The sequence below is a fragment of the Haliotis asinina genome, chromosome 7 (genome assembly GCF_037392515.1).
Source record: "Haliotis asinina isolate JCU_RB_2024 chromosome 7, JCU_Hal_asi_v2, whole genome shotgun sequence".
Lineage (NCBI taxonomy): Eukaryota > Metazoa > Mollusca > Gastropoda > Lepetellida > Haliotidae > Haliotis > Haliotis asinina.
In genome coordinates, this window is record NC_090286.1 from 31967239 (window position 1) to 31991532 (window position 24294).

General features: G+C 40.0%; 1 protein-coding gene across 5 annotated transcripts in view; it reads left to right on the plus strand.

Moving 5' to 3' along the window:
- LOC137291646 (microtubule-associated serine/threonine-protein kinase 2-like) overlaps positions 1-24294 on the plus strand; it is a 187744-nt gene that overhangs the window by 84165 nt on the left and 79285 nt on the right. For all 5 annotated transcript variants that reach the window (XM_067823062.1, XM_067823058.1, XM_067823060.1 and 2 more), the window contains exons 3-4: positions 6761-6959; positions 13740-13828. In XM_067823062.1, the coding sequence (XP_067679163.1) occupies positions 6761-6959; positions 13740-13828 (288 nt within the window). The remainder of the gene's footprint in view (positions 1-6760; positions 6960-13739; positions 13829-24294) is intronic.

The window sequence follows — 24294 nt, forward strand, 5'->3', positions numbered from 1 at the left end:
GGCAACATGGTGAAAAACATTTCCAAAATGTATTGAAATTATGGAAGTATTTTGTGAAACTATCTCCTACCATGAACCCAGAATGCACCAATACCATAGAGTCCTCACAGAGCCTAGAGGCACCGGAGTCAGAACTAATTCCCCATAATCACTTCATCCCAACCATGTTATTATGACTACCTTGAAATTCATGAAGTCCGAAAATTGTGACGCCCTTGGGGCGGTGTTGGTGTCGAATGTTCCACCATCTTCCTCTCCTGAGGGTCGTTTACAGACCAGGGTGAGGCTGTGTGTTTGGTACACATTACCAATAAGAAGTTAAGGAAATTAGTGACGCTAAGGTCATCAGATGTGGCCCCTCATGCCATGGTTGTGTTGTCATCAAAATGTCATCATCAGGCAGGGAACAAAGGGGAGTAGGTCCTTGAACTGAATCGATGGTGATTAAAGTGTGATGTTATGATCATGTTTGGTGAGAAAATTTGCAGTGGAATGACTTTGGTTTGTGTGTTTTTAGTATCTCATCAGTTAATGCTATGATTAGATTTGATCTTTTGAAACATGGGTTTCTAGTGTTCTTTCTGCAGGAGGTTTGCTTCATAGACAACTCAGTGCCAACTTCTTTCTTTGGGTGCCCGAAGTAGTGGCCGTTTTCAAGCATGAAAAATCCATGAAGATCTAGAGTAGAATTGATCTTCAGTAACCCGTGCTTGTCGTACGAGGCAACTAACAGGATTTGGTGGTCATGCTTGCTGACTTGGTTGACACGTCACTGTTTCCCAATTGCACAGATCGATGCTTATCTGTTGTCTGGATTGTCTGGTCCAGCTTTGCTTATTTAAAGACTACCATCATATAGCTGGAATATTGCTGAGTGCTATGTGAAACTAAACTCACTCACTCATTCACTCTAGCAAGAGATACACCATGTATACACCAAAGGACTACTGAAAAAATGTTATCAAGAAGGGCGAGTGTTGATATCATTTGACTTTAGTCTTTGTGATGTTGTTATATGTTAGGTCTGTTTAGCTTAGAAATATTAGTCCATGATAATACCTTTGAAATTGGCATTTGTGTGATGCTGCAAGCTATTACCTGAAACGTTGTTGATGCAGACTGATATGAGACCACTGTGATTCTTGAGAGTTTGTGGTTGACAGAATGTTCAGCTGATTTGATTTATCAAATTTTCAGATTTATCAAATAAGTGTTTTTGCTCTCTTAGCTATGCAATTATTAAGGTGTTTTGTAAGTCAACCAAAAACTAAGGAAGACTGATGATGATGATGATGATGATGATGCAAGATGAGTATTAAAGAGATGGATCTTTTAGTAAAACTCTTTTTGTCATTTTGGACAATGAAACAATTGATTTCAGTTTTCTAAACGTTCATCTAAGTCTTTACTCTTGCCACCTTAAGAGTCAGTAGCCTGTCCTGCTTTAAGTCATGCCCGCCCAGTGTCTGTCCACTTGTGTTCTTTCCAAACACCATTGACCAGATGCCAAGCAGTCTGATCCATGAACAATTTCTTAGCCGTGTTGTTGACTCCAATATATCTTTGATCCCAGACTTCCATTAATTTCACCCTGTATCTGTCAGAATTGAGTTGCTGCTTCACCCTTGGCAACCAGACAGCCTAAAGAAATGAGAAGTACATTTGTCAGAGACCTGTGATGTGTTGGATTCAAGTCTGGTACATTTGTTATGGAATGGTGATACATTTTGTTTCCAACTGATTGATTGCCAAAGTCTGCAAGCAGCTTCTACATGTTACTAACATGGTTCTGAATGGCTGGACTTCCAGCCATGCTGTGTTTCTATGGGATGGGTTTATTTAGTGATGCAACAATTCAACAATTGTTTAAATGATCAGACAAATCTGCTGATGATGTTAATCATTTTCCATTCTGCATCACTCTGCCTTTAGGGCAGAATAGGCTGATATCTAGTCATTGAAATGAACATATTTTACAGAGAAAAAATGTTCATAAAAAATAATCCTGAAATATAATGGAAATAATCCCATCAGTAAGCATGGCAGTAAGTGTCTGGAAAGGCAATTGGACAGTCTTCCTTCAAGCTTACTATAATTTAGTTCAAAGCTGCCCTGTATCCTACCTCAAACACTTGACTTGGACTTATTGACCGGCTGCCATGATTTAGCTGGAATATTTACTCTGGTGTAACACAATATTTCAGAGTGTGAGAGATTGTCTGCTCCACCAGGCACAACATTGTCTTGATATTACTTACTTATTGCCAAAGTACTGAACAAACTAACTTGGTGGATGTTTACTTCTGTATGCCAAGTGTCTGGACCAGTGCAGAGGAAATTGTTTACTAGTAAGGATCTTAAAGGGAACCATCTGAATAAACAATCTGTTTTGCATCCAAATTACGTCTGATGTCACTGTACACGCTACCTAGACATTTGGTTGTGTGTGTCAGGGTCTACAAAGTAGTTATAATGTGCAGACTTTGTGCTTATGGCTTGTTCTGCAAGTGTAGGTTTGTCAGATGGTGTTGATTCTTACCCCTCTCATATCTCAGAACCTCGCTTATTCTCTCATATCTCACAGGAACACTGCTACCCCTTAAGTCTTAAGTCAGTAGTTAAGTCAATAGTTGCTGTGCAGAGTTATGTCCCTGGCTGTGATGGTCAGTTTGAATTCTGGTTCGCCCATCCACTCACCCTGTTTGATTCTGGGCATTCAGTAGCATACCTTTGACGTAGGTTCACTGAAGTTATAAATGTCTACTCGTCACGATGTGGCTGAGATATTGCCGATGTGATGTTAGATATTAACTCACTCGCACTGTAAATGTCTAATTCAGGTCACATGCCATGATATAACTGGAATATTGTTAAACAGTCACTAAACCTTACTCACTCACTATGACTCAATCACTCACATTGGTAAGTTCTGCGTAATAGTACCCAGATATTAAAATGGAAAGTGAATTTCTCTATTTCATCTGCTTTTTCAATTTACGATAATTGCTTTCAGGGTCCACATTATTGTGGTGAAATTTAATTTTGACTCCAAATTGTGAATCCAGGGAATCTAAAGAACTTTGAATATATAAATGTCTGGTTTGACTGGAGTTGTGTGGTTTAAACGCTCCACACCAGTCGTCCTGGCCAAACATAGGGATCAGCTAGAAATGATGTCCAATTATGTTTTTTCCCAAGAAACGGACACCCTTCAGATCCTTTGTAGAACATTCTACTCACAGGTCTTGGAATAATTGGACAATTCTAAGACATAGATGCACTGTCCCTGCGATTTGCAGTCTTGGCGCGAGTGCCTGTGTGACCTGTAATCCTTGTCATTGCATGCCAGTCACTCTCATTGATCTGTTTGTCGTGGAATGCATTGATAAGACGCAGCCACGGGTGGTGGCCGTCTGTGGCTCGTTGTCTTCCGCCATTGGTTTCACAGTCAGCAGCGAGCTGGCAGGTGAGGAAAAACCAGAGTGACATCTTCGCCTCTGGAGACCAACTGTCTGATAAGATGAACAAGTCCCTGATGAGGGAAGTATTGATGTCTCCAAGTGAATATACTGTCTTGATGAAGGTGTTGATGTTGTTAAAGCAGTGCAACATCGATATGATGTAAAGAACTGCTGCTTTCAGGATTTGGCTTGATGGTTGTTAGTCGATTCGTTTTGTTCAGAATCTGTCTGAAAGATGAAAGTCTGCTAAGCTATATTGTGTGGAAATTATAGATCTTGTTAATGGTTTCACAAAAGTGGCAGTGAATCAAACACCTGCGTCAGTATTGGCCATCATGTAGCTGAAACGCAACTCACTCACCCTCTCGCTCGCCAGAGCAAATATGTAATTAAACATTCATCCCACTCAACTTTCATTTCAATTTAATTAGTACTGACTCTCATTATTCCTTCACTGCTTGATTTAACTGTTAAATACAGTCAACCCGTGAAGGTTCGGGGCAGAATAGGCCTTCAGCAACCCATGCTTGCCATAAAAAGTGATTATGCTTGTTTGTAAGAGGCGACTAATGGGATCGGGTGGTCAGGCTCACTGACTTGGTTGACACGTCATCGGTTTCCAATTGCGTAGATCGATGCTCATGTTGCTGATCACTGGATTGTCTGGTCCAGACTCAATTATTTACAGAGCGCCACCATATAGCTGGAATATTGCTGAGTGTGGCGTAAATCTAAGCTCACTATTAAATACAGTCATTACTACTGAGACAGTTGTAAATGGCAAAACTTGCTAGGACTTGAGTCCTTTCTTTTTTAAGAAAAGAATTATTTCAATGTGAAAATGTTTCATGTGATTCAGTCAAAGTGCATTTGATAGTTTGCCCATCGAGAGAACTGGGATGTGGATTGATTTACGAGTAAATAGGATGCCTTGTAATGCTCCCAATAAGAGCTATATTTTTCACTGGATGTGTCGAAGATATTGCTCATGATAAATCAGTTAATGTGTGGTGACTTTCTTGGGCCAAGTGCCAAGGAGGTGATTCCTTGGAACTGGTGGCATAGACTCATTGCCAATATTGAAATGGTAGGGTGAAGATTTGTTTTCAATCTGCCATGTCCTCAATGGATGAGAGTTGTGCAGAGGGGAAAGCAATCTGACAGACCATGAGCAGGATGAAATCAGACTGGTATAATCCATCTGGTTTAGATGGAAATGAAAGATATGGTGGTATATCCCTGATTATTGTGCCAACCTCTAGGCGTCCGGTTGAAATTGGGGATAACTGTCATTGTGTTTCTTACAGTCCATTACCATAAGAACCGTGCTTTAAGATTAGGTCTCCTGCCTTGCATCTTGAATTAGATGATGGACCTGACATGTTGCGATGTGCAAAAGAGTCTTCAGGTAGATGCATCAGCTAGGATGTCATCGTCTGAGAGTTTCTCGTGCTGCAAAACTAAAGCCTCAGCACTCCTGTTGAGTTCCGGTGCACTTAGATGTTTCTCCGACTTGAGCACTTAGAATAATTGAATCCATTGGCCTGAAGTGATAAAATTGTTCGTAAACAAATTAATACAAGTTTGGAAAATTGGGGTCTCCTTTCCACTGACTGTGATCATGAAATGAGGGTAAAATCTTGTTATCAAAGCTTTTGTCTTGCTACTTCAGTTGAGACTATTCAGTTAATATGCCTGAAAGATGACTAGATCGGTGATAATGATATTAGGTTTCAGTTTCTCACACTCGACTCCACACCAACCCAGTCCACATACTTAGTCTTGCCCACACTTAAACACACAGAATGACACACCATACTGTCTGACACCACTACACATGCACATACACAAAACACATGCACACAGTCTTTCTTACAGTTATGCACACAGAATACTACATCGTTCTCTCTGTCCCTTTGTGTGTCTGTGCGTGTCTGTGTGTGTGTGTCTGTGTGTCTCAGTCTTCCTCACTCATTCACTCACAGAAAGAAAGAGAGAGAGAACAAGCACCACAACACATCACAGTAGATCATGCATCACTTGTCACGTGGATCAAACTGATACCAGCATAATGCCAGATATAAAATGTCACTTGTAATGATTTTCTGTAGGATTACAGTGTCAGAAAAAAAAATGTCCATGCATGATTGGAAGATTGAAATTTGTCGGCGCCATGAATGGTACACACAGAAAGACATTGGGCATTGTGGTGGATAATAGATGCTCGTAGGTGGACCAAAAAACAGCAACATGTGGATCCTCCTTGGCATGCATGGTGCCAGTTTGTCATAATGCATTTGTACTCATCTTGACTTCACCTTTTTCTCTTATTGGAAAGGTTTAGATTCACCATGAACACATTGCATGGCTGGTGATCACTTCCTGACGTAGCTTTGTTGTGGTCTTGAACACGTTGCATCAGTTTGCATTGATCTGTAGAATTAGTACAATATATTGCAATTGAGTGTTTATGATCCCTTGACATTTATACTCAGCGGAAGCTGTATACATTGAGGTTATGATAATGATCCTAGTAATTGTCATAATCTTCATTGAAACAAAGACTAGTGATTTCAGCTTGTCATGCTGAGGACCTGGGTTAGATTCCCCACATGGGTACATTATGTGAAGCCCATTCCTGGTTTGCCTCGCTGTGATATTGCTGGAGTATTGGTAAAAGCAACATAAAACCATACTCACTCTCAACCATTCACACACTCACTGAAACATTACAAGACGCCACACATCAGAGGTACTCAGATCACATGGAATGTCTAAGCCTTTGTCTCAGAACATGCATTGTAGCATGATCTGTGTATTGTCGGTTGTGATGCCTATCCGAATCCCTCCCCTGTACAGAGTTTATTTACCTTTATTGCTCTCTGAATCCATAGATCGTGGATGATTTCCTGTGTCTATATCATCTGTCAGCTTTAGGTTTGTCAGTGATTGTGTATGTGTTTAAGTTTGTGAACCCTGATATTTGAAGAAAAACTGTGTTCTTTTAGACCCATTTTACATCAAGCGTATTTTGGACCAACAGTGTTTAATTCTTCTGGTATGTTTCTAGGAAAATGTTATTTCTACTTTGTTATTTCTTTCCCCAAAGTAGTCTTTCATGTTAAAGGAAGTGATGACAAAAATGTTTTCCTCATGACTGTCTCAAATACACAGCTGAGGCCATTGATCGGTTGGTTGTTGATTTTGTAGAATACCAAATGGATTTTGTGACAGTGAAACTGTAAATTACGATAAGGGTGGTCTTGTGTTTATTATAAATTCATTGATATTTCTTGCAGTCAGATTTCGGCCCCCTTGCCTCGCCATCCCCGCTGCCATCGCCGTTACTGAAGAAGTGTCGCGATGACCTGCCATTCAGCATCCCTGGCAGCCTCCGGCGACTGCAGCGCACTTTGTCCGAAGATGCCAAACAACGCCGACGAGAGAGCATGCCCTCAACACCAACTGGAACCCAGCCTATATCCCACATGGGCCATAGTACGTGTTCTTTCTTATTCAGTAGGAGAACAGAAAAACAAAAGATGAGGGTTTTGTAAATTCAAAATATTGAAAGAACCTTAAAGAATAGACATGTGATGTGCATATTATCCATGCATAACTTGGATTTAAAAAACAGAGTTGATTCAAAAAAATTTTAATTAAAAGGACCTTTGAGAATAGACATTTGATGTATCATCCATGTGTAACTTCACTTGAAAACTTACATATGCATCTGTCAATATCATTTGGGTATAAGCAACTTGGAGGAGAAATAATTACTAGTTTCAAATTTTATATCAGATGAATCAGGTGTCCTGATTGAACTAACTGAAGGTTCTGATATCACGTGATTGTGTCACAGACAGGACATTGTCGTAGTCAGTGCCCCGTGTGTGTGTTCTCACCACATCAATGTGAGCATAGCGTTAACTCATAAACAGATAGATTAGCCTGCTTGCATGCATTCTCACCTTCACCAAGGCACTTATTTGGTGCACCTGAGTCAGATCCAGTGCAATTAGAATCCCTGCTTGATGGCATTATGTGGGAGCCAGCCAGGATGGCCATATTATTAACATGTTTTGAAAGTACTCTATCTTACAGTGAAACACATGGATAATAGATATACATCACTGTGAGTCAGATTGGATTTTTTAACCAGAAGAATACTGATGGTAGAATAGTAGATACAACGCATGCATGATGTTATAGGGTAATTTTGTGTACAATATTGGGATCTTATTTTGCCCTTTGGGTTCTTACAAGTAGAGTTCGTAAGTTTTCTTTCTTGTTGTTACGTCATGTGCAGGTTTGTGTGAATATGTGGGAAGGGGCCAAATGAGTTGTTGAAGATGATTAATGGATAATGTGTGAGCAGATTAGTTTCAAGTCTGTACGTCCACCCAGGGATTAATTTGTTGGGATCAAAAGGGTGTTTTGGAAGAAATGTATTAACGTGTGAATATTTCATAAGAATTGAGGAGTGGAGATGTATTTTCAGATTATTTTTTATTATTCATTAACATGCGACAAGTTTCATCAACATGGGACAGGCTTCATGAACGTGTGACAGGTTTCATCAACATGGGACAGGCTTCATGAACGTGTGACAGGTTTCATCAACATGGGACAGGCTTCATAAATGTGTGATAGGTTTCATCAACATGGGCAGGCTTCATGAACGTGTGATAGGTTTCATCAGCATGGGACAGGCTTCATTAATGTGTGACAAGTTTCATCAACATGGGACAGGCTTCATAAATGTGTGATAGGTTTCATCAACATGGGCAGGCTTCATGAACGTGTGACAGGTTTCATCAACATGGGACAGGCTTCATAAATGTGTGATAGGTTTCATCAACATGGGACAGGCTTCATAAATGTGTGACAGGTTTCATCAACATGGGACAGGCTTCATGAACGTGTGATAGGTTTCATCAACATGGGACAGGCTTCATGAACATGTGATAGGTTTCATCAACATGGGCAGGCTTCATGAACGTGTGACAGGTTTCATCAACATGGGACAGGCTTCATAAATGTGTGACAGGTTTCATCAACATGGGACAGGCTTCATGAACGTGTGACAGGTTTCATCAACATGGGACAGGCTTCATAAATGTGTGATAGGTTTCATCAACATGGGCAGGCTTCATGAACGTGTGATAGGTTTCATCAGCATGGGACAGGCTTCATTAATGTGTGACAAGTTTCATCAACATGGGACAGGCTTCATAAATGTGTGATAGGTTTCATCAACATGGGCAGGCTTCATGAACGTGTGATAGGTTTCATCAGCATGGGACAGGCTTCATTAATGTGTGACAAGTTTCATCAACATGGGACAGGCTTCATAAATGTGTGATAGGTTTCATCAACATGGGACAAGCTTCATGAATGTGTGATAGGTTTCATCAACATGAGCAGGCTTCATTAATGTGTGACAAGTTTCATCAACATGGGACAGGCTTCATGAACGTGTGACAAGTTTCATCAACATGGGACAGGCTTCATGAACGTGTGATAGGTTTCATGAACATAGGCAGGCTGCATGAACATGTGATAGGTTTCATCAACATGGGACAGGTTTCATGAACGTGTGATAGGTATCCCTGTAGTACCCCTTCACCTCCATGGTAGCATGTGTCACAGTCCTTGAACCATATTATACTCCTCCCTCTCTCTCTCTCTCTCTCTCTGTGTGTTTTTTTTTTTTTTGTGTGTGTGTGTGTGTGTGAGTGAGTGTGTTTGAGAGAGAGAGAGAGAGAACACTACCCTACCCAAATGTTATTGTTCCCTACTTCCTTTGTGCTACCATGATGCCTGCAGACAGAAAACATAAGAACACAACCCCACTGTGCTGTACAATTCCCTTCTTTCTAACTTGTAAACAATGTCTGCAGAACACATCCTACCATTCCCCATTGTTTCTCTACCCAAGTGATTCCACACAAGGTGGGAGGATGGGTACAAGAACTGGTAGGTCTGGAAATTGTCCAGGTAATGCAGGATTACAAGCGATACCTGTTGTAGCACAAGCTGATGTTTGTACCTCCAACTATTTGCTCTTTACTCACTGTACTCAGCATGTGATACCCACAATGAGATCAGCTGGTATGATCAAGTTTTTATGAGGCTCCAGAATCTCTCAGTAGGTGTAATTGCTGTGTTAGTATGGGAACCATATCAATTACCTTGATAGTCAGATTAGATAGAAATGTCTTGAGATTTGTGATGCTCAGGGAATGGTTTAGCAGACTTTAGAGTAAACATGTTTCTCATATACATCAGGTCGGCAACATAAATTACAAAATGTATTCAACTGCAAAAGAAATGCAAAACAAGAAAAAAATGTGAAGTTTCAGTTGAGTGAGTTTATTTTCACACTGCTTTTAGCAATATTCCACCAATTTCAGTAGCTTTGTGGGCAACACCACACAAAGGTTTCATACATTATTCCCATTTGTGGAATCAAATCTGGGTCAAGTGACGTTGGAACACTTTAACCACACGCCTGGGGAATGCGATGGTCGAACTGTCTAAAGCGCCTGGCTCGTTTCCAGCAAGCTTGGACAAACTACTGTGACTATGTGTCCCAGTCCACCCAGCTGTGAATGGGTACCTTGTAAAGACAGAAAAGCCACATTAGCTCATTGTGCCTAGTGGGCAGCAAGGTTATAATTTCCCCAGGGAGTTGAGATTGAAAATGTAGTAGCCGTTGTAATGGACATCCAGTGATAAAGGTCACATGCAGCCAAAAAAATCAAACAAATAAAACACAGTTATCACTTATTCATGATGTATAAAATGCATTGCTGATTAAGAAAAAAACAGATAAACCAAATTATATCTGTATTATCACAAATCAAAAGTGCAATATTTGCTGAATTGGCATTTTTAATGACTTGTTTCGGTAAGTGCATACCAAAAGGTATCAGAATCTTCAAAGTTGTGTTTTACATTGCATGTGACCTTAAAGGAAAACAAAGCACCTGTGAGCAGTTGTACTGGATATCGGAGCTACGCAAATGTTTGAATGTATATATATGGACTTCACCAGTTTGAATTTTACAAGGGATGACGCACAGAAATGATGAGTTTCAATGACAAGCAACAAACATTGCATACACAATTAAACAATTTCAAGACTTTTTGAACAATTAACAGCAAACTGTGATCAAACTTTGCAATAAATAAAGATGAGTCAGTACCGTGTGGCTTCCTACTACAGCTACTGCAGTAGCTTGGATACATGAAATGAATCAGTTGATGAAGACGACGGGACTTGGCAAACAAATCTGAATTAAAGCTCTGAAGCTCTGAAGGTTCTCCTTCATGTATCAGCAGTGGGTGAACATGATTCATTGGATTTATCTCCTAAGTGGTTGATTGGGTTCAGATAAGGACTGAGTGCTGAGAAGTAAAGACTCTGTGATGCATGGGGAATGTCATTCTTTTCTCTGACATTCTGTGACAATGTGTCCACCGTATCATATCATATACTGACTGAAGTCATTGATGCACACCATAGGTGCCAATATCATCATAAAACGTTCCCCTCACAACTGAAATACAGAAATGGCTTTGATATAAGGGTATATCAAATGTAAACTGTTCATGGTGCTGGTTATGATGAGGTGTGGCCCAATATGTTAGGTTCTGCTGATGACCAGTTGTCAGAAATGGACAGTGGGCTGGATGACCACACAAGGTTGTTAATACAATTTGGCACCTACAGTGTCACCACTGATTGGTTGATTGTCAATTCTGATTGTTTGTCAAGCTGTTGGCAAGCAGGGTGCTATCACACGCATTGCTGTTGTTTTGTTGAAACATGTTTGTAGCAGCTGGTTTCACTGACCAGGTTCACAGTGTCCAGTGGTTTAATGTCACTTTTCAATCTTGACATCGTTGTACCATACAAGGATTGAGTGATGAAGCAACTAGTTTTATATCTCTCTGTGTAGGGATGAAATATCACATGACTAGTAGAGTGTTCACATCATGCAACTGTTTTGGTGTAGACTTACGCTTAGTCCCTGAATATATATAATTTTGATAGGAACAAATATACCCATTGAAAAGGAGCCCCAGGGAGACCAGAGATTCAGAACCTGAGGAAGTCTAGACTATTTGAAATAATGTGGTTGGTTCAGGGACTGTAAGACAGTTTTGATGATGTGTTCATGAGACATGCAAGACCATGGACTAAAAAATGAGTCCAAGCGATTAAATTTCACAAGTTGCCAATACAGTAAACCTGACACCACATCAAGTTGCATGAGAATTGAAAATTCCATCCTTTTTGTGAAAATGATTCCGTACAGCTTAGGAGGCAAGTAGAAGTTAGCTGAATGAAAGTGTCACATTAGTATCCAAATATTTCGGATGTAGATCCAATTTTCTTACGAATTGGTTTTTCTCTATGATTAATATTTCCATCTGTATGAATGTAAATTCCTGTTAATAGTTATCCATGATGTCCATATACTGTTTTCCTGTAGACATCAATAACCAACAGGGGTAATACACTCCAGCTAGATATATAAACAGTGCATACCATGTTGTTCTATCTGAATATCCATATCTGAAAACGTATCTTGTGTTTGTCATCTGATAAAGCATTTGTTTTTAATTACAAAGTCAAATGCATGCAAATTGCATTGCATAAAATATAATGGTTTCAGACATTTCTAAGAAATATTTCATCACAAGTCATAATTCAGTTGCCCTTTAAATTGCTTTTGTGGCTTCTCTGTGTCATTTTTAGAACCCATTTGTGATCTTTCATCTTTCTTTTTTTATATAATTTTTTAACTTGTCAACATGTATATTGTTATCAAATACATTTAGTGTGCGGAAGATGAGCATCTGCACATCTTGACCTGTGTTCCCTGGGTGGTTGATAAAATGTTAGATGTAGCAGTATCATGTGAAAACATTCAGACAGATTTCACTGTCCTGAGGTTGTAAGGTGTTTGCCTATCAGAAATGAGAGATATGTGGAGTAATTATACCCCACATGGAAAGCATAGTGATTTGACCTCCCTTCATTAAATCTTCACTGCTACAGGATGAAATGCCAGTATCACCTCCTTGTCAGACAATACTGTTAGAATTTTTCACATTTATCCTTTTCAAGCAGTGTTTATTGCTGATTTCGTTAGATGTGTGTTACGTGATCTTTTGTATTTTTTGACAGAATTGAAGTGATGCATCTTAAATACAGTGTGTTGTCCTTTTTCTTTCTTTTTGGTTTCAGTTTGCATTTTGGTATTTTTTATTTGTCAGTTTATTTTTGCTGAGTTTAAATGGAACTTTGCTTTGCAAATGGGCTTGTTTGTAGTTATTGTAGATCACACCCTGAAGTTTCCTGGCTTAGAATAGGATCAAAACAACTCATTTTTGTCTCAGTGTGACTATGTTCGGTGTAGGGATTGGTAACTTGGTCCCTCGACAGTGTGAATTGTTGTCAGCACACCCATGGATTGTCTGGTCAAGATTATTATTTTCAGTCATTTTCCATATTACTGGAATGTTGATCTGTGTGAGCGTGAAACAACAACTAAAGAAACATGCTTTTCAATCCAAAGGTCATGATTAAACTCCCTGTGGGGGTACATCACTTAAAGCCATGGTTGTCGCCTGCTGTGAACCTGCAGTATATTGCTAACTGCTACATTCATTCTTTTTTAGTATCTAACATGCTGAGTGTGGAGTAAAACTAAACTCACTCATTCACCCACTAACATGGCGTCCATAGACATAGGAAAGTGTGTGAGTTTACCAATATTCTAGCTGTATGGTGGCGGTCTGTAGATAATCGATTGTGGACCAGACAATCCAGTGATCAAAAGCATGAGCATTGATCTGCACAGTTGTGATCTGATGACATGTGACCACCAAGTCGGTGAGCCTGACTACTCAATCCTGTTAGTCTCTTATTACGACAAGCATAGTCACCATTTATGGGAAGCATAGGTTGCTGAAGGCAAAGTCTACTTTGGACCTTCACGGATACATAGACATAGGAACATCCACTTGTGTTTCAGTGTGAAACACCTGTAAATAGTATATCCTTGTACTCTATTTTTCATTGTGTTGTGGGCTGGTCTGGTAGCCTAGTGGTTGGCATATCAAGCCAAAAACGGGAGTTCGATTCCCCACATGGGTACAATGTATGGAGATCATTTCTGGTGTCCCCTGCCATGATATTGCTGGAATATTGCAAAAGTTATGTGTAACTAAAGTTACTTACTCATGCATTGTATTGCACAGGTGTGGGAGCCTTGATTGAACCAACCAACCTATTGCGGATGAGGAATACTATCCTAGGACAGTCTGCTCCTTCCCTCTGTGCAAGTGTGGTAAGTACATTCATTTTCTATGTTTCAGTGAATTCTGTGGGTGTCTTGTGTGTTTCAGTGTCTTATTTCAGCTTCTGTATATCCTTCCCAAACAGCATTACACGCTGGTCTTTCATTGACTGAACACACGGAGACAGGTGACCCATTTCACTGTGAAGAGTTGTATCCCTTTGGGCATGTCAGAAGTTCATGGTAGCCAAGTCGATAAAGCATTCTGTTGTCGCCCAAACACTTTGATTCGATTCTCCGTATGTTTATGTGTGAAGCCCATTTCTGGCCACCCCCACCGTGATATTGATGGAATATTGGTAAAAGCCATTTAAACCTCTCTTACTCACTCTTGAACACAACTATGATGTCATAGGTTTGCCAAGAAAAACCTGCTTAGGCAATGAGGTAGACACACATACACCCACACCACACCACACCACACCACACCACACCACACCACACCACACCACACCACACCACACCACACCACACCACACCACACCACACCACACCACACACCACACCACACCACACCACACCACACCACACCACACCACACCACACCACACCACACACCACACACCACACCACACCACACCACACCACACCACACCACACCACACCACACCACACCACACCACGTGAAGGTCCGGGGATAGAATAGGCCTTCAGCAACCCATGCTTGCGACGATGCTTGTCGTAGGAGGTGACTAACAGGATCGGGTGGTCAGGCTTGCTGACTTGGTTGACGTGACATTGGTTCCCAATTGCGAAGGTCGATGCTTATGTTGTTGATCACTGGATTGTCTGGTCCAGATTCAATTATTTACAGATCGCTACCATATAACTGGAATATTGCTGAGTGCACCTTAGAACTCACTCACTCGTTCACTCAATCACTCAATCACTCAATCACTCAATCACTCAATCACTGCACCTTAGAAATAAGAACATTTCCTTATCAAAACTAAGCCAACAATCAATAGAAGATGATGAAGCTGAAACAAAATCCTATCATGGTAAACAAGACATGGTTCCAAGTCCTGCTGCAGGATTCATATGTCTTTCACATCCTATTACAAACAGGAATTGTTGTCTTTGATCAGGTTCCATTGACACTGCAAAATGCTGCTTGGCATTCATGCCGACTCTGGAGTATATAGGCTGGCTGGAGCATACACTATGAACTACTATAAAATACATGAGAATACTGATCCTATTATCCTACTATGGCAGTACTTACTTAAACAGGCTTGGGGAAGATGCTTTGGGAGTACTTATTTCCATATCCCACCTGGTACTTACGAGGAATGACTGATTGCTTAAAGCCTGCAATTGGTGAAGGAAATTGGAAACAGTATGTGATCGTAATACACACAGACATGCCCATGTTTGTATCAGAGGTTCTAGTGCAGTTAGTTGGTTTCTTATATGAAGAGAGTGAGTGATGTTTGGAGACGTGGGTCAATGGTTTTGGAACAGTTCAATTATGTCTTTTTATCATTGGAAGAAGTTGGGTTCCTGGGTCTTTAATGTTTTATTATTTATTTATGATGATTTGTATTCATGGTGATTATATATGCTGTAAGCCTTTTCCATCACCTTGATACTGAATTGTGACAATATTTACTAAATGGTCAAGACCGATAAGTCTGTCTATAAGCATTGCACATAATTTCACCATGACTTGTCAACACTGACAAATCACAAAATCAGTTGACATGTATGTTCAAAAATTAAAAAGTATGGAGTTTCATTCTTCTTTTCACTGTTAAAGAAATAGGGTCAGCTGAAACTATGATCCAACATATTAAAGGATGTGATCAAGTTCCAAGTATGTGTCACAGCAATGGAAATGAAGAAATGTTCTTGATTTTGTTGAAGATGTTTATTATGAAGTAGATTTATCCTGAAAGATCATTTCAGATAACTATGTTACCAATTAAACTGAATTTACAGTCGTAATTCTTTTGGTTCCATGAAATAAAAAGCTGGTCAGCGTAGGCAGCTTTTATCTACATTCTCCTTTGAGACGGTGTCACCAGCAGTGTGTGAATGTTGCCAAACGGTGACTAACACTTTTGCAACAGACCTTTTCAAAGGGATCCTTTTAGTTTTTAATCCATGTGATATTGATTTACATATCTTAAATCTTGGAGTAGAAGTCTCAAATTACCGAAGGTATGTGGACCATAAATTGGAACCACTTATTTTCCATTGTTGATGTGAAAGCTAGCAAGTTTGGTCAAAAACATGCCATGACTGGGGGCAGCCATTTTGAATCACCTCAGGAAAAGCTGGTGATTTACTAGATTGATTTTCACTGATTGATATCAGGCCATGTGACAAGTCAGGTTCCCTGGTTTGGGGAGATCTCAAGCTCATTAAAGGACATGAAACAAGAGCCTGAATATCTAGTTATCATGTTTCAGGATTCATACTTACAGAGCCCTATTGTTTAGTTCATCCTCATTTATGCAACTGGTTTTCATTATGAAATGGGATGGTGTGGTAGTCAGGTGGTTAAAGTGTTCACTTGTGAAAAATATTATTGTTTGTGCGTTGGATTATAGAGGGAAAATGTCAGCAAGGTGAATCTGTTTGTTTGTCCTACAAACACAAGAGTAACTGTTGTAGGTGCTTTTGGGTCTACTGTTGTAGGTGCTTTTGGGTCTACTGTTGTAGGTGAGTTTGGGTCTACTGTTGTAGGTGAGTTTGGGTCTACTGTTGTAGGAGAGTTTGGGTCTACTGTTGTAGGAGAGTTTGGGTCTACTGTTGTAGGAGAGTTTGGGTCTACTGTTGTAGGAGAGTTTGGGTCAACTGCTGTTGGTGAGTTTGGGTCTATTGTTGTAGGTGAGTTTGGGTCAACTGCTGTTGGTGAGTTTGGGTCTACTGTTGTAGGTGAGTTTGGGTCTACTGTTGTAGGTGAGTTTGGATCTACTTTTCATCTCCTATCCACCAACTCAGGCCTCATCGCTTTCCACTCCTGATGCAGATCTTCTCCCCCAAAACAAAGTTTCTGCCACAATAGGCTGGTCAGAGTAGGTGAGCTGAAAGAACAGGCAAACATATGTGAGATGGTTTATGAACAAGTTGTAATGTTGCCTTTGTACTTTCCTTCAGTACATAACAGGTGGCTTTTTGCTGTGTTTTAGCAGTTGCTTCCCTTGATTATACCAGGATCTGGTTATGAGTTTGAATCCCAGACGAGACTTGATTATGATCGTTAAACTGTTATGTCACTTTCACTTAAAGATGAATAATGGAGGCGTGAGCTGGCTAAAGCCTCAGGTGAGTAATCCAGTAAGATAGAGGTGTTGGGATTGATCCCACCTGTGACTGGGCATTAAAAACCTTGGAGTGCCTTGGAGCGTTTGCACTGAAAAAATCCCACAAATCTGTTGGTGTATGTCCAGATGGTGGTCACAGAAATATGTACAGACACTAGTGGAGGGTACAGCAACATGCAGTGAACCTTTACAAAGTATTGTAACTGTGTGTCCCAGTCCACCTAGCTGTGAAATGGGTACCTTGTTAGGTTGAGAAAGCCACAATAAAGCTTGGTGCACCTAGTGGCAGCAAGAGTTGTATGCCATCCAGGGTGCTGACAATGCGACATTGAGACTGACAATACGATGTGACATCCAGTGACATGAGATTGACATCCAGTGATTGAGGGAAAGAAGTACCATTGCCTTGAGCAAGCACTAGTAGCATGGATATGTGCATTATATGCATATCCTAAAATAATAGTTGCTGTCCGAAGATCCAACAAAAAGGATAGCCTATGACTTTAGTTCCAGTTCAAAGATCGAACGAAAAGGATAAGGTGGGCAGACTTCCTTCCTTCATTGATGTATGTTATTCCAGCTGCAGCGATAGATTGATTGATGATGTCAGTTACTGCAGTGTTTGTTCCTGACAAGGTTATTTACAGACTGCCATCAGCAGTAATGTTGTTGACATTGTGAAGGTCATAACTCATTGGAGAAGTTACCATAATGATTTTATTGGTTTCAGTCCAGGATGCCGGATGACTGACTGACTGACATCACTCTCTCTCTCTCTCTCACTCACTCAGTCACCTCACTCACCTCACCCACCTCAGTCACTCACCCATTAGGACTTCAGGATTTACAGTAGTCCCCAGCAACCTATGATTGTCATTGGAGGCAGTTATATTGTGTTGCAGATCAGACATGGTTTGTTGTTCATGATATTAATCATTGGAATGTCTAGTCCAGGCTTCATTTCTTATGTTAGACTGAAATATTGCTGAATGAAGTACTGAACATCTCACTTTAGATCATACTTAAGGTCATGCTTCCGAGAAATATTCTGATCTCAAGAAGAAACCGCTATGGCTGAAACAAGAACTATGTGAAACCCTGCTCAGATGGAAGTAATCTCACAGAAGTACTCTGCTATTTGACATTTTCTTTTTCCCTTTCACATGTCAATGAAGTTCCCTGTCATATGAAGTTCATTGAACATGGTATTGAAGGTATTGGATGCAGGAGTGAGTTGTTTTGTTCATAGGGATAAACCAAATATGCGTTTCTGAGACAGAACTTTGGGTTGCTTCCTGGTTATAAGATCAGCCACTGAAAGCATGTGTTCCTAAAAATCTTTCATTTGGTAACTTTTGGTTTCGGTTTTCATTCGTGATCATAATAATGATCATGTCTCAGAAAATAATCACGAGCTTATTACAACATACAAATTAAGGAAATACATGTAGCTGACACCTTTGAACACCCAAATCTATAAGGGGCCCAAGTAATATTAACTTGGTGGGGCACTTTCACCCTCCTTTCAAGTATTGGGCCACACCCAAATTTAATCAGGCCTTCCAAATATAATTCCCAGGTTTATCCCTGCCTTTGTTATTCTTTGATGGTTCCTGAAATGATACTATTACTGTTATTGTTGCAATTGATCAAATGATCCACGAGTTCTTGAAAGCAGCAAAATGATCTTTAAGTGTAATGCAAGAGGCCATTGTAATTCAACATTGTTGATGATCTCTGTAAACTGATTCACTGATGTTCTCCACTGCAATGAATAGATTTGAAGAGCTCAGAAACTGATGACATTCTTTTTATCTGCTACTTAAACCTTAATAAATCCACGTCTTGACCTAATACTTGTCGAAAACCTTCCTAGAAGCTTAATTCAATCTGTAGACTTGAAATTATTGTGGCTTTGAGACTCTTTCATCTTGGTTGGTCTGTAATTGATTGTTGAGAGCTGTAAACTCTGAAGTATCATTTTCCTGAGCAGGATTATGGGCTCAGTGTGTAGTCTGTGTCTTTCTGTGGCAAATAAACCAATACAGAGAGGGTCTTGTAACAGAATGGTATCTCTGTTGACCAAGATAACCTCTGTGGCTTGATTACACTGTAGAAGTGGGATAGAAACTGATAGTGGTCTTCAGTGTGTACATTAACAGACAGTCTGATTATCTCCATACAGCTTTTCCTGTAAGGCAAATGGACAAATATGCTCTCTTGCATTGGCATGGAGCAGGCTCTGTATAGTTTAGACACTGTTTATTTTGATGGAACAAACAAGACATATATATATGCTGGAAATAATCTTCAAGCTGATGGCAATTCAGACATCTAGCATTCATGAGGATATATAGCATTATAGGTCAGGTTTGGGGAAAGGTTAAAAAATGCTATGTCTCTGGATCAGATTGAAACAAATAATTCATTTAAATTTGAAACCTGTGAAGATTTTGGTTGGAATTGATCTTTAGCAATCGATACTTTTGTAAGAGCTGACATACAGGATTAGGTGGTCAGGCTCACTTCGTTGTCTTGTTCCTTGTTCCTAGTTGCTGGATTGATGCTCATGCTGTTGATCGCTGGATTGTCTGGTCCAGGTTTCAGACCGCAGCCATGTAACTGGAATATTGCTGAATGCAGCGTAAATCTAAGCTCACTCACTCACATTTAAATTGAAAAGGAGAGAGAAGGGAGATTCACACCCAGAAAATAATTGGATTTGCCTGATCTAGCAGTAAGGGCTGGCTGGAAGGGACAATAATGTGGTTTAGAGACTATGAGATGGAGTTGGTTGAGAGATACCATCCCATCCAGAGGACGCAGGGGCCTTCATTCTGAACCATTAGTAAAATATTGTGCTTTAGTTTCTACAATGCTTGTTGATTGATAAGTGTTTACATGGCTCATAATTCTCATTCTGTGAAGAGCACAGCACCCTTTCATCGTAGCTTAATGGGTTTCTTGGTTTGGTTATGTGCCAGTGGTAATTGAAGGTGAGATAAATGTTTTGGTTTGGTGTAATGGAGTCAGTCGGTCAGCCGTGCTTCCTACTGCGAATCTACTGAAACACTGACCTGCTGTTGTTGGTTCTGTAAACAGAGGTGCCATGGTTGTCAGAAACAGATGCTGGGAGATAACTGGGTTTATTACCTCTTGGAGAGTAGAGTATACCTGGTAGCTGTACATCTTCAGCTTGCTGAGTAGAATTTTTGAGCAGTTTGTCAGTACTGTCATGAAAAGAATGCATGAGTGATTTTAGTTTTACATCACACACAGCACCTGTTTGGCAATGGTCTGTAAATAATCAAGTCTGGACCAGACAGTGATCAACAGCATGAGCATTGATCTATGCAATTTGGATGTGATGATGTGTCAGCCAAGTCAGCGAGTCTGACCACCTGATGCTGTCAGTCGTCTCTCACGACAAGCATGGGCTATTGAATACTAATTATAACCCGGATCTTCACAGGTCATTACTGTCTTTGAAGTAGGGGGATAACCCAACTTTGAGAATGATGATGGGGTGGTCAGGCTTGGTGACTCAGTCATATCATGTCATGTATGTCTCCCAACTTTTTTTGGATTATGCTCATGATGACAGTCGCTGGATTGTTTGGTCCAGCTTTCAACGACAGCTACAGTCAGGCCGCGTTAATCCGAACACGTCCGTTTTTCATCAAAAACGTTCGGATAGTGAAACGTACGGACTACTGAAACGAACTTGTGACTAGCAGCATTGTTACGAAGTGAGATCACGTGTCAACCACGTGATTGCATCTGTCTGTCAAACGATCATACCAATCACAAAACATATCCGATGTCTGAAATTGTGCTCTTGCCGATAGACTGTCCGAATTCTTGACCAAAATGTTTACACATAAGATCAAAGTTGGCTTTAGGGTTTTCTCTTTTTTCTTTGTGCGGCAGTAATTTCACATCTTTTACGCCTAGGGGCGGGACTTTTCCATTGTGACTGACAAGCGTCAGGTGATCTCATTTTGACACGATCAGTGTTTTATACAGGAAGTAAGCATGACAGGTATTACTCCAACTAACCAAAAGTGAGACCTACTAATTGATCAAAATCACAAACTAACGACATCTTCAACTCGCAAGTGTCACTTAACAATTACCACTGAATGGGGTTCATGGTGTGAAGGGATTATCCCAACCTTTTTGATGTACCGCCGGATTAATGAAGCAAAACTATGTGTAATTAGCTAATCTGTTACCGCTGATTAACGTTCGGATACGGAGAGTGAAGCACTGGATTACTGAATCAACAGGTAATGAGTTTACATAGTAAACAAGATTGGTTACAGTTAGCTATCGTTCGGATATCGCGGGAATCGGATTGTCGGGGTCCGGACTAACGCGGCCTGACTGTATATGGCTGGAACATTTCAATGTGTTAAGTTGCAACAAACTGAGATACATTATGGGCAAAGAAAAACATTGGTCATATCCACTATTACACGTGAAATTCGTGTGGAATATTTATCACACAGTGGTGGTTGTGTTAGGGGAACTTCAGTTCAGTGAGGCTTCTTGAAGAGTCAAAATTCTCTCATGCAGATAATGAAACAGATATGTAAAAAATATCCTAATAAATCTGTAATAATTTGGCACGTAATGATTTCTTCAATTTTTTTTAAATGAACAGAGATTACTTTTCATGGTTGATGAAATCTAATCTATCAGAACTAAATCTTATTATAACTTTATTAAGGGATGCATCCCAAAACATGTTATTAACTTGCATCGTGATAACAAACACCGACAACCCAGAACCTGAAATCCCTCAGGACAACTTAATATACTTAATAAATGCTAGACAGACAAAGGCTAGCTGGCCAATTTGCATCCTTGCTGTGTGTTGGTGAAACCAGTAGAGGCTTGATTCACACACAGGCTGCCTTCAGACAGAGTTCAAGACAAACTAGGTTATGTGTGGTATTGTAGCCTCGTGGATGAAGCGTTCGCTCGTCACATCAAAGACCCAGATTCGACTCCCCACGTGGGTATAGTGCATGCACTTTTGCTATCACTTGCCATGATATAGCTGGAATATATTGCTGGAAGGGGCGTGAAAATAAACTCACTCATTCAACACAAATTCAGTAAATTTCAAATACTTGCTAGTGCATGATCCATGAAGAGGTTGAATAACTATGCTATATCTGTTGATGACATTATCATCCTTTATCACTGCCAGACATTAGCTGACAGGGTTGAAGCTATCTTCTTGTACCTAATGTATATGTGTTTTCTACTGTTGGAATGTCATAGCATTTTTGCACCTAGAACTAAGTGGGTGTTTATATACATAAAATCATTTATAAAAACTGCCTTATAGGGTATAAATCAAATACCTTCAAAAGAAATTTAATTCTGTGGGCTGATCACAAGAACTCAAGCATTCCATTTTGGCTCACACGTGCTGAACTCTCTAAGAAATAGATCATAATGTTGTGGTATGAGTAACACAATTGGTACTTGACCTTCTCGTCTTGACAACACTGTAGATCAGCAGTAACTGGATGCAGTCTGACCTGAATGTATGGCAGAGGCATCAGGGTACTTACATACTGAGTGGGAAGAGCTGTAGCAGTACAGTGAGAGATGAAAGCAGGTGTAGAGCTGCACCTCCTAATCAAGACATTGTCAGGCCAGCTGGACCACTTGCAGCTCAGTTGCCACTGGGCTGTATGAACTCTGAATCGGGTCTGGTCTCCCACACTCGTCCATGTTTACTGGCTGGAGCATCTACATGCCCACTTTTCTCTGCAACACCAGCATAAAATACAATTGAGTTTTGGTGTTAGTGAGATTGTTTATGCTTGTTGTTGATTTCATCTGGTGTTTAGAAAAGTGAGGAATATATGAAATTCAGGCTAATGTTACTCAGCTAGATTGAGTGTCGCACTTTATCTGCAGATTTCTATGCAGTGCTGGTCCTCACTCTAAACACTGACCTTCAACCTGTGGATATACACAAAATTGGATCATCTTAATTCTCCTCAAAACTTATAGATTCCAATATTGTGTGGGTTATGTCCCCATCCTATCCCCCACAACCCATTTTTGTGGGAAGTATTAAAATGAACTCTCTGCATGCATGCATCTGTGCACATTTGTCTTTTCCGGAGAAAATCTTTAAAACCATTCACTATTTCTTCACCAAAGAAAGGTAGTGGTGGTGAATTGGTGCTTATTGGTACTATTTGATTTCTGAATAAAATATTTTGGTGTTTCCATGACAACAAGTTTGCCTGAAATTGGTGGTAGTGCTTTTTTCTTGAGCAGAACATTTAAACCATTCACTGTTTCTTCACCAAACTTGGCACATTGATAGGTCTAGTGGTGAACTGGTGCCTTTTGGATTTCTGATTAAAATATTTGTGGCATTTCCATGGGAACAAGTTGGCTTCAACTGAAGTTGGTTGTAGTGCTCCTTTCTGGAACAAAACTTAAAAAACTTTCTGTACTTTCCTTCCACATTGCTATATACACACCAAAACATTTGATGTAACCATAACTCGTAGATATATTTTGCCATTGTTGGGGAATATTGATGAATTTGTCTAATTCGATTCTATGACAGGCCATTTCTCCTCCTGGGGAGTTGTTGATATAAGATTCATGTGGTGAAGTGGTTTGAATAAACATAGTCATTCCGTGAAGTAAGCTGCTAAATACTTTTGAGATCCCCTTCTCACCATGACACCTTGACTAACGCCTAGTCAGAATATATATAATTTTGATACTAGCAAACAAATATATTTAAATTGAAAGTTGGTCCCAAGGAGACCAGAGGTTCAGAACCTGAGGACATTTATTTAGGGCTTTGACATTGCAGAGAGCACAAGGCATGAAGGAAAATAATGTGATTCATGTGAGACAGACTTCATGACACCGAGTTGTCTGAACAGCTTTATCTCAGTTAGGCTGATTCCATTCTAAAGCCATCCTGATGAGGAGACAGAGATGACACAACATTGTTGTGTAAATACATATGTCAGTCACCTAGCTACTTTTTAATGGATGGAAATGTCTGCTTGATAGGGTTTCATACCTATACAGTGTTCCCAGAAATTATTGAGAAAATCTTTGTTTTTTATCTAATGATGCTAAGATTGGAAAAAGGGCTGTCACTATGCACTAAGCATACTAAATAAGGGA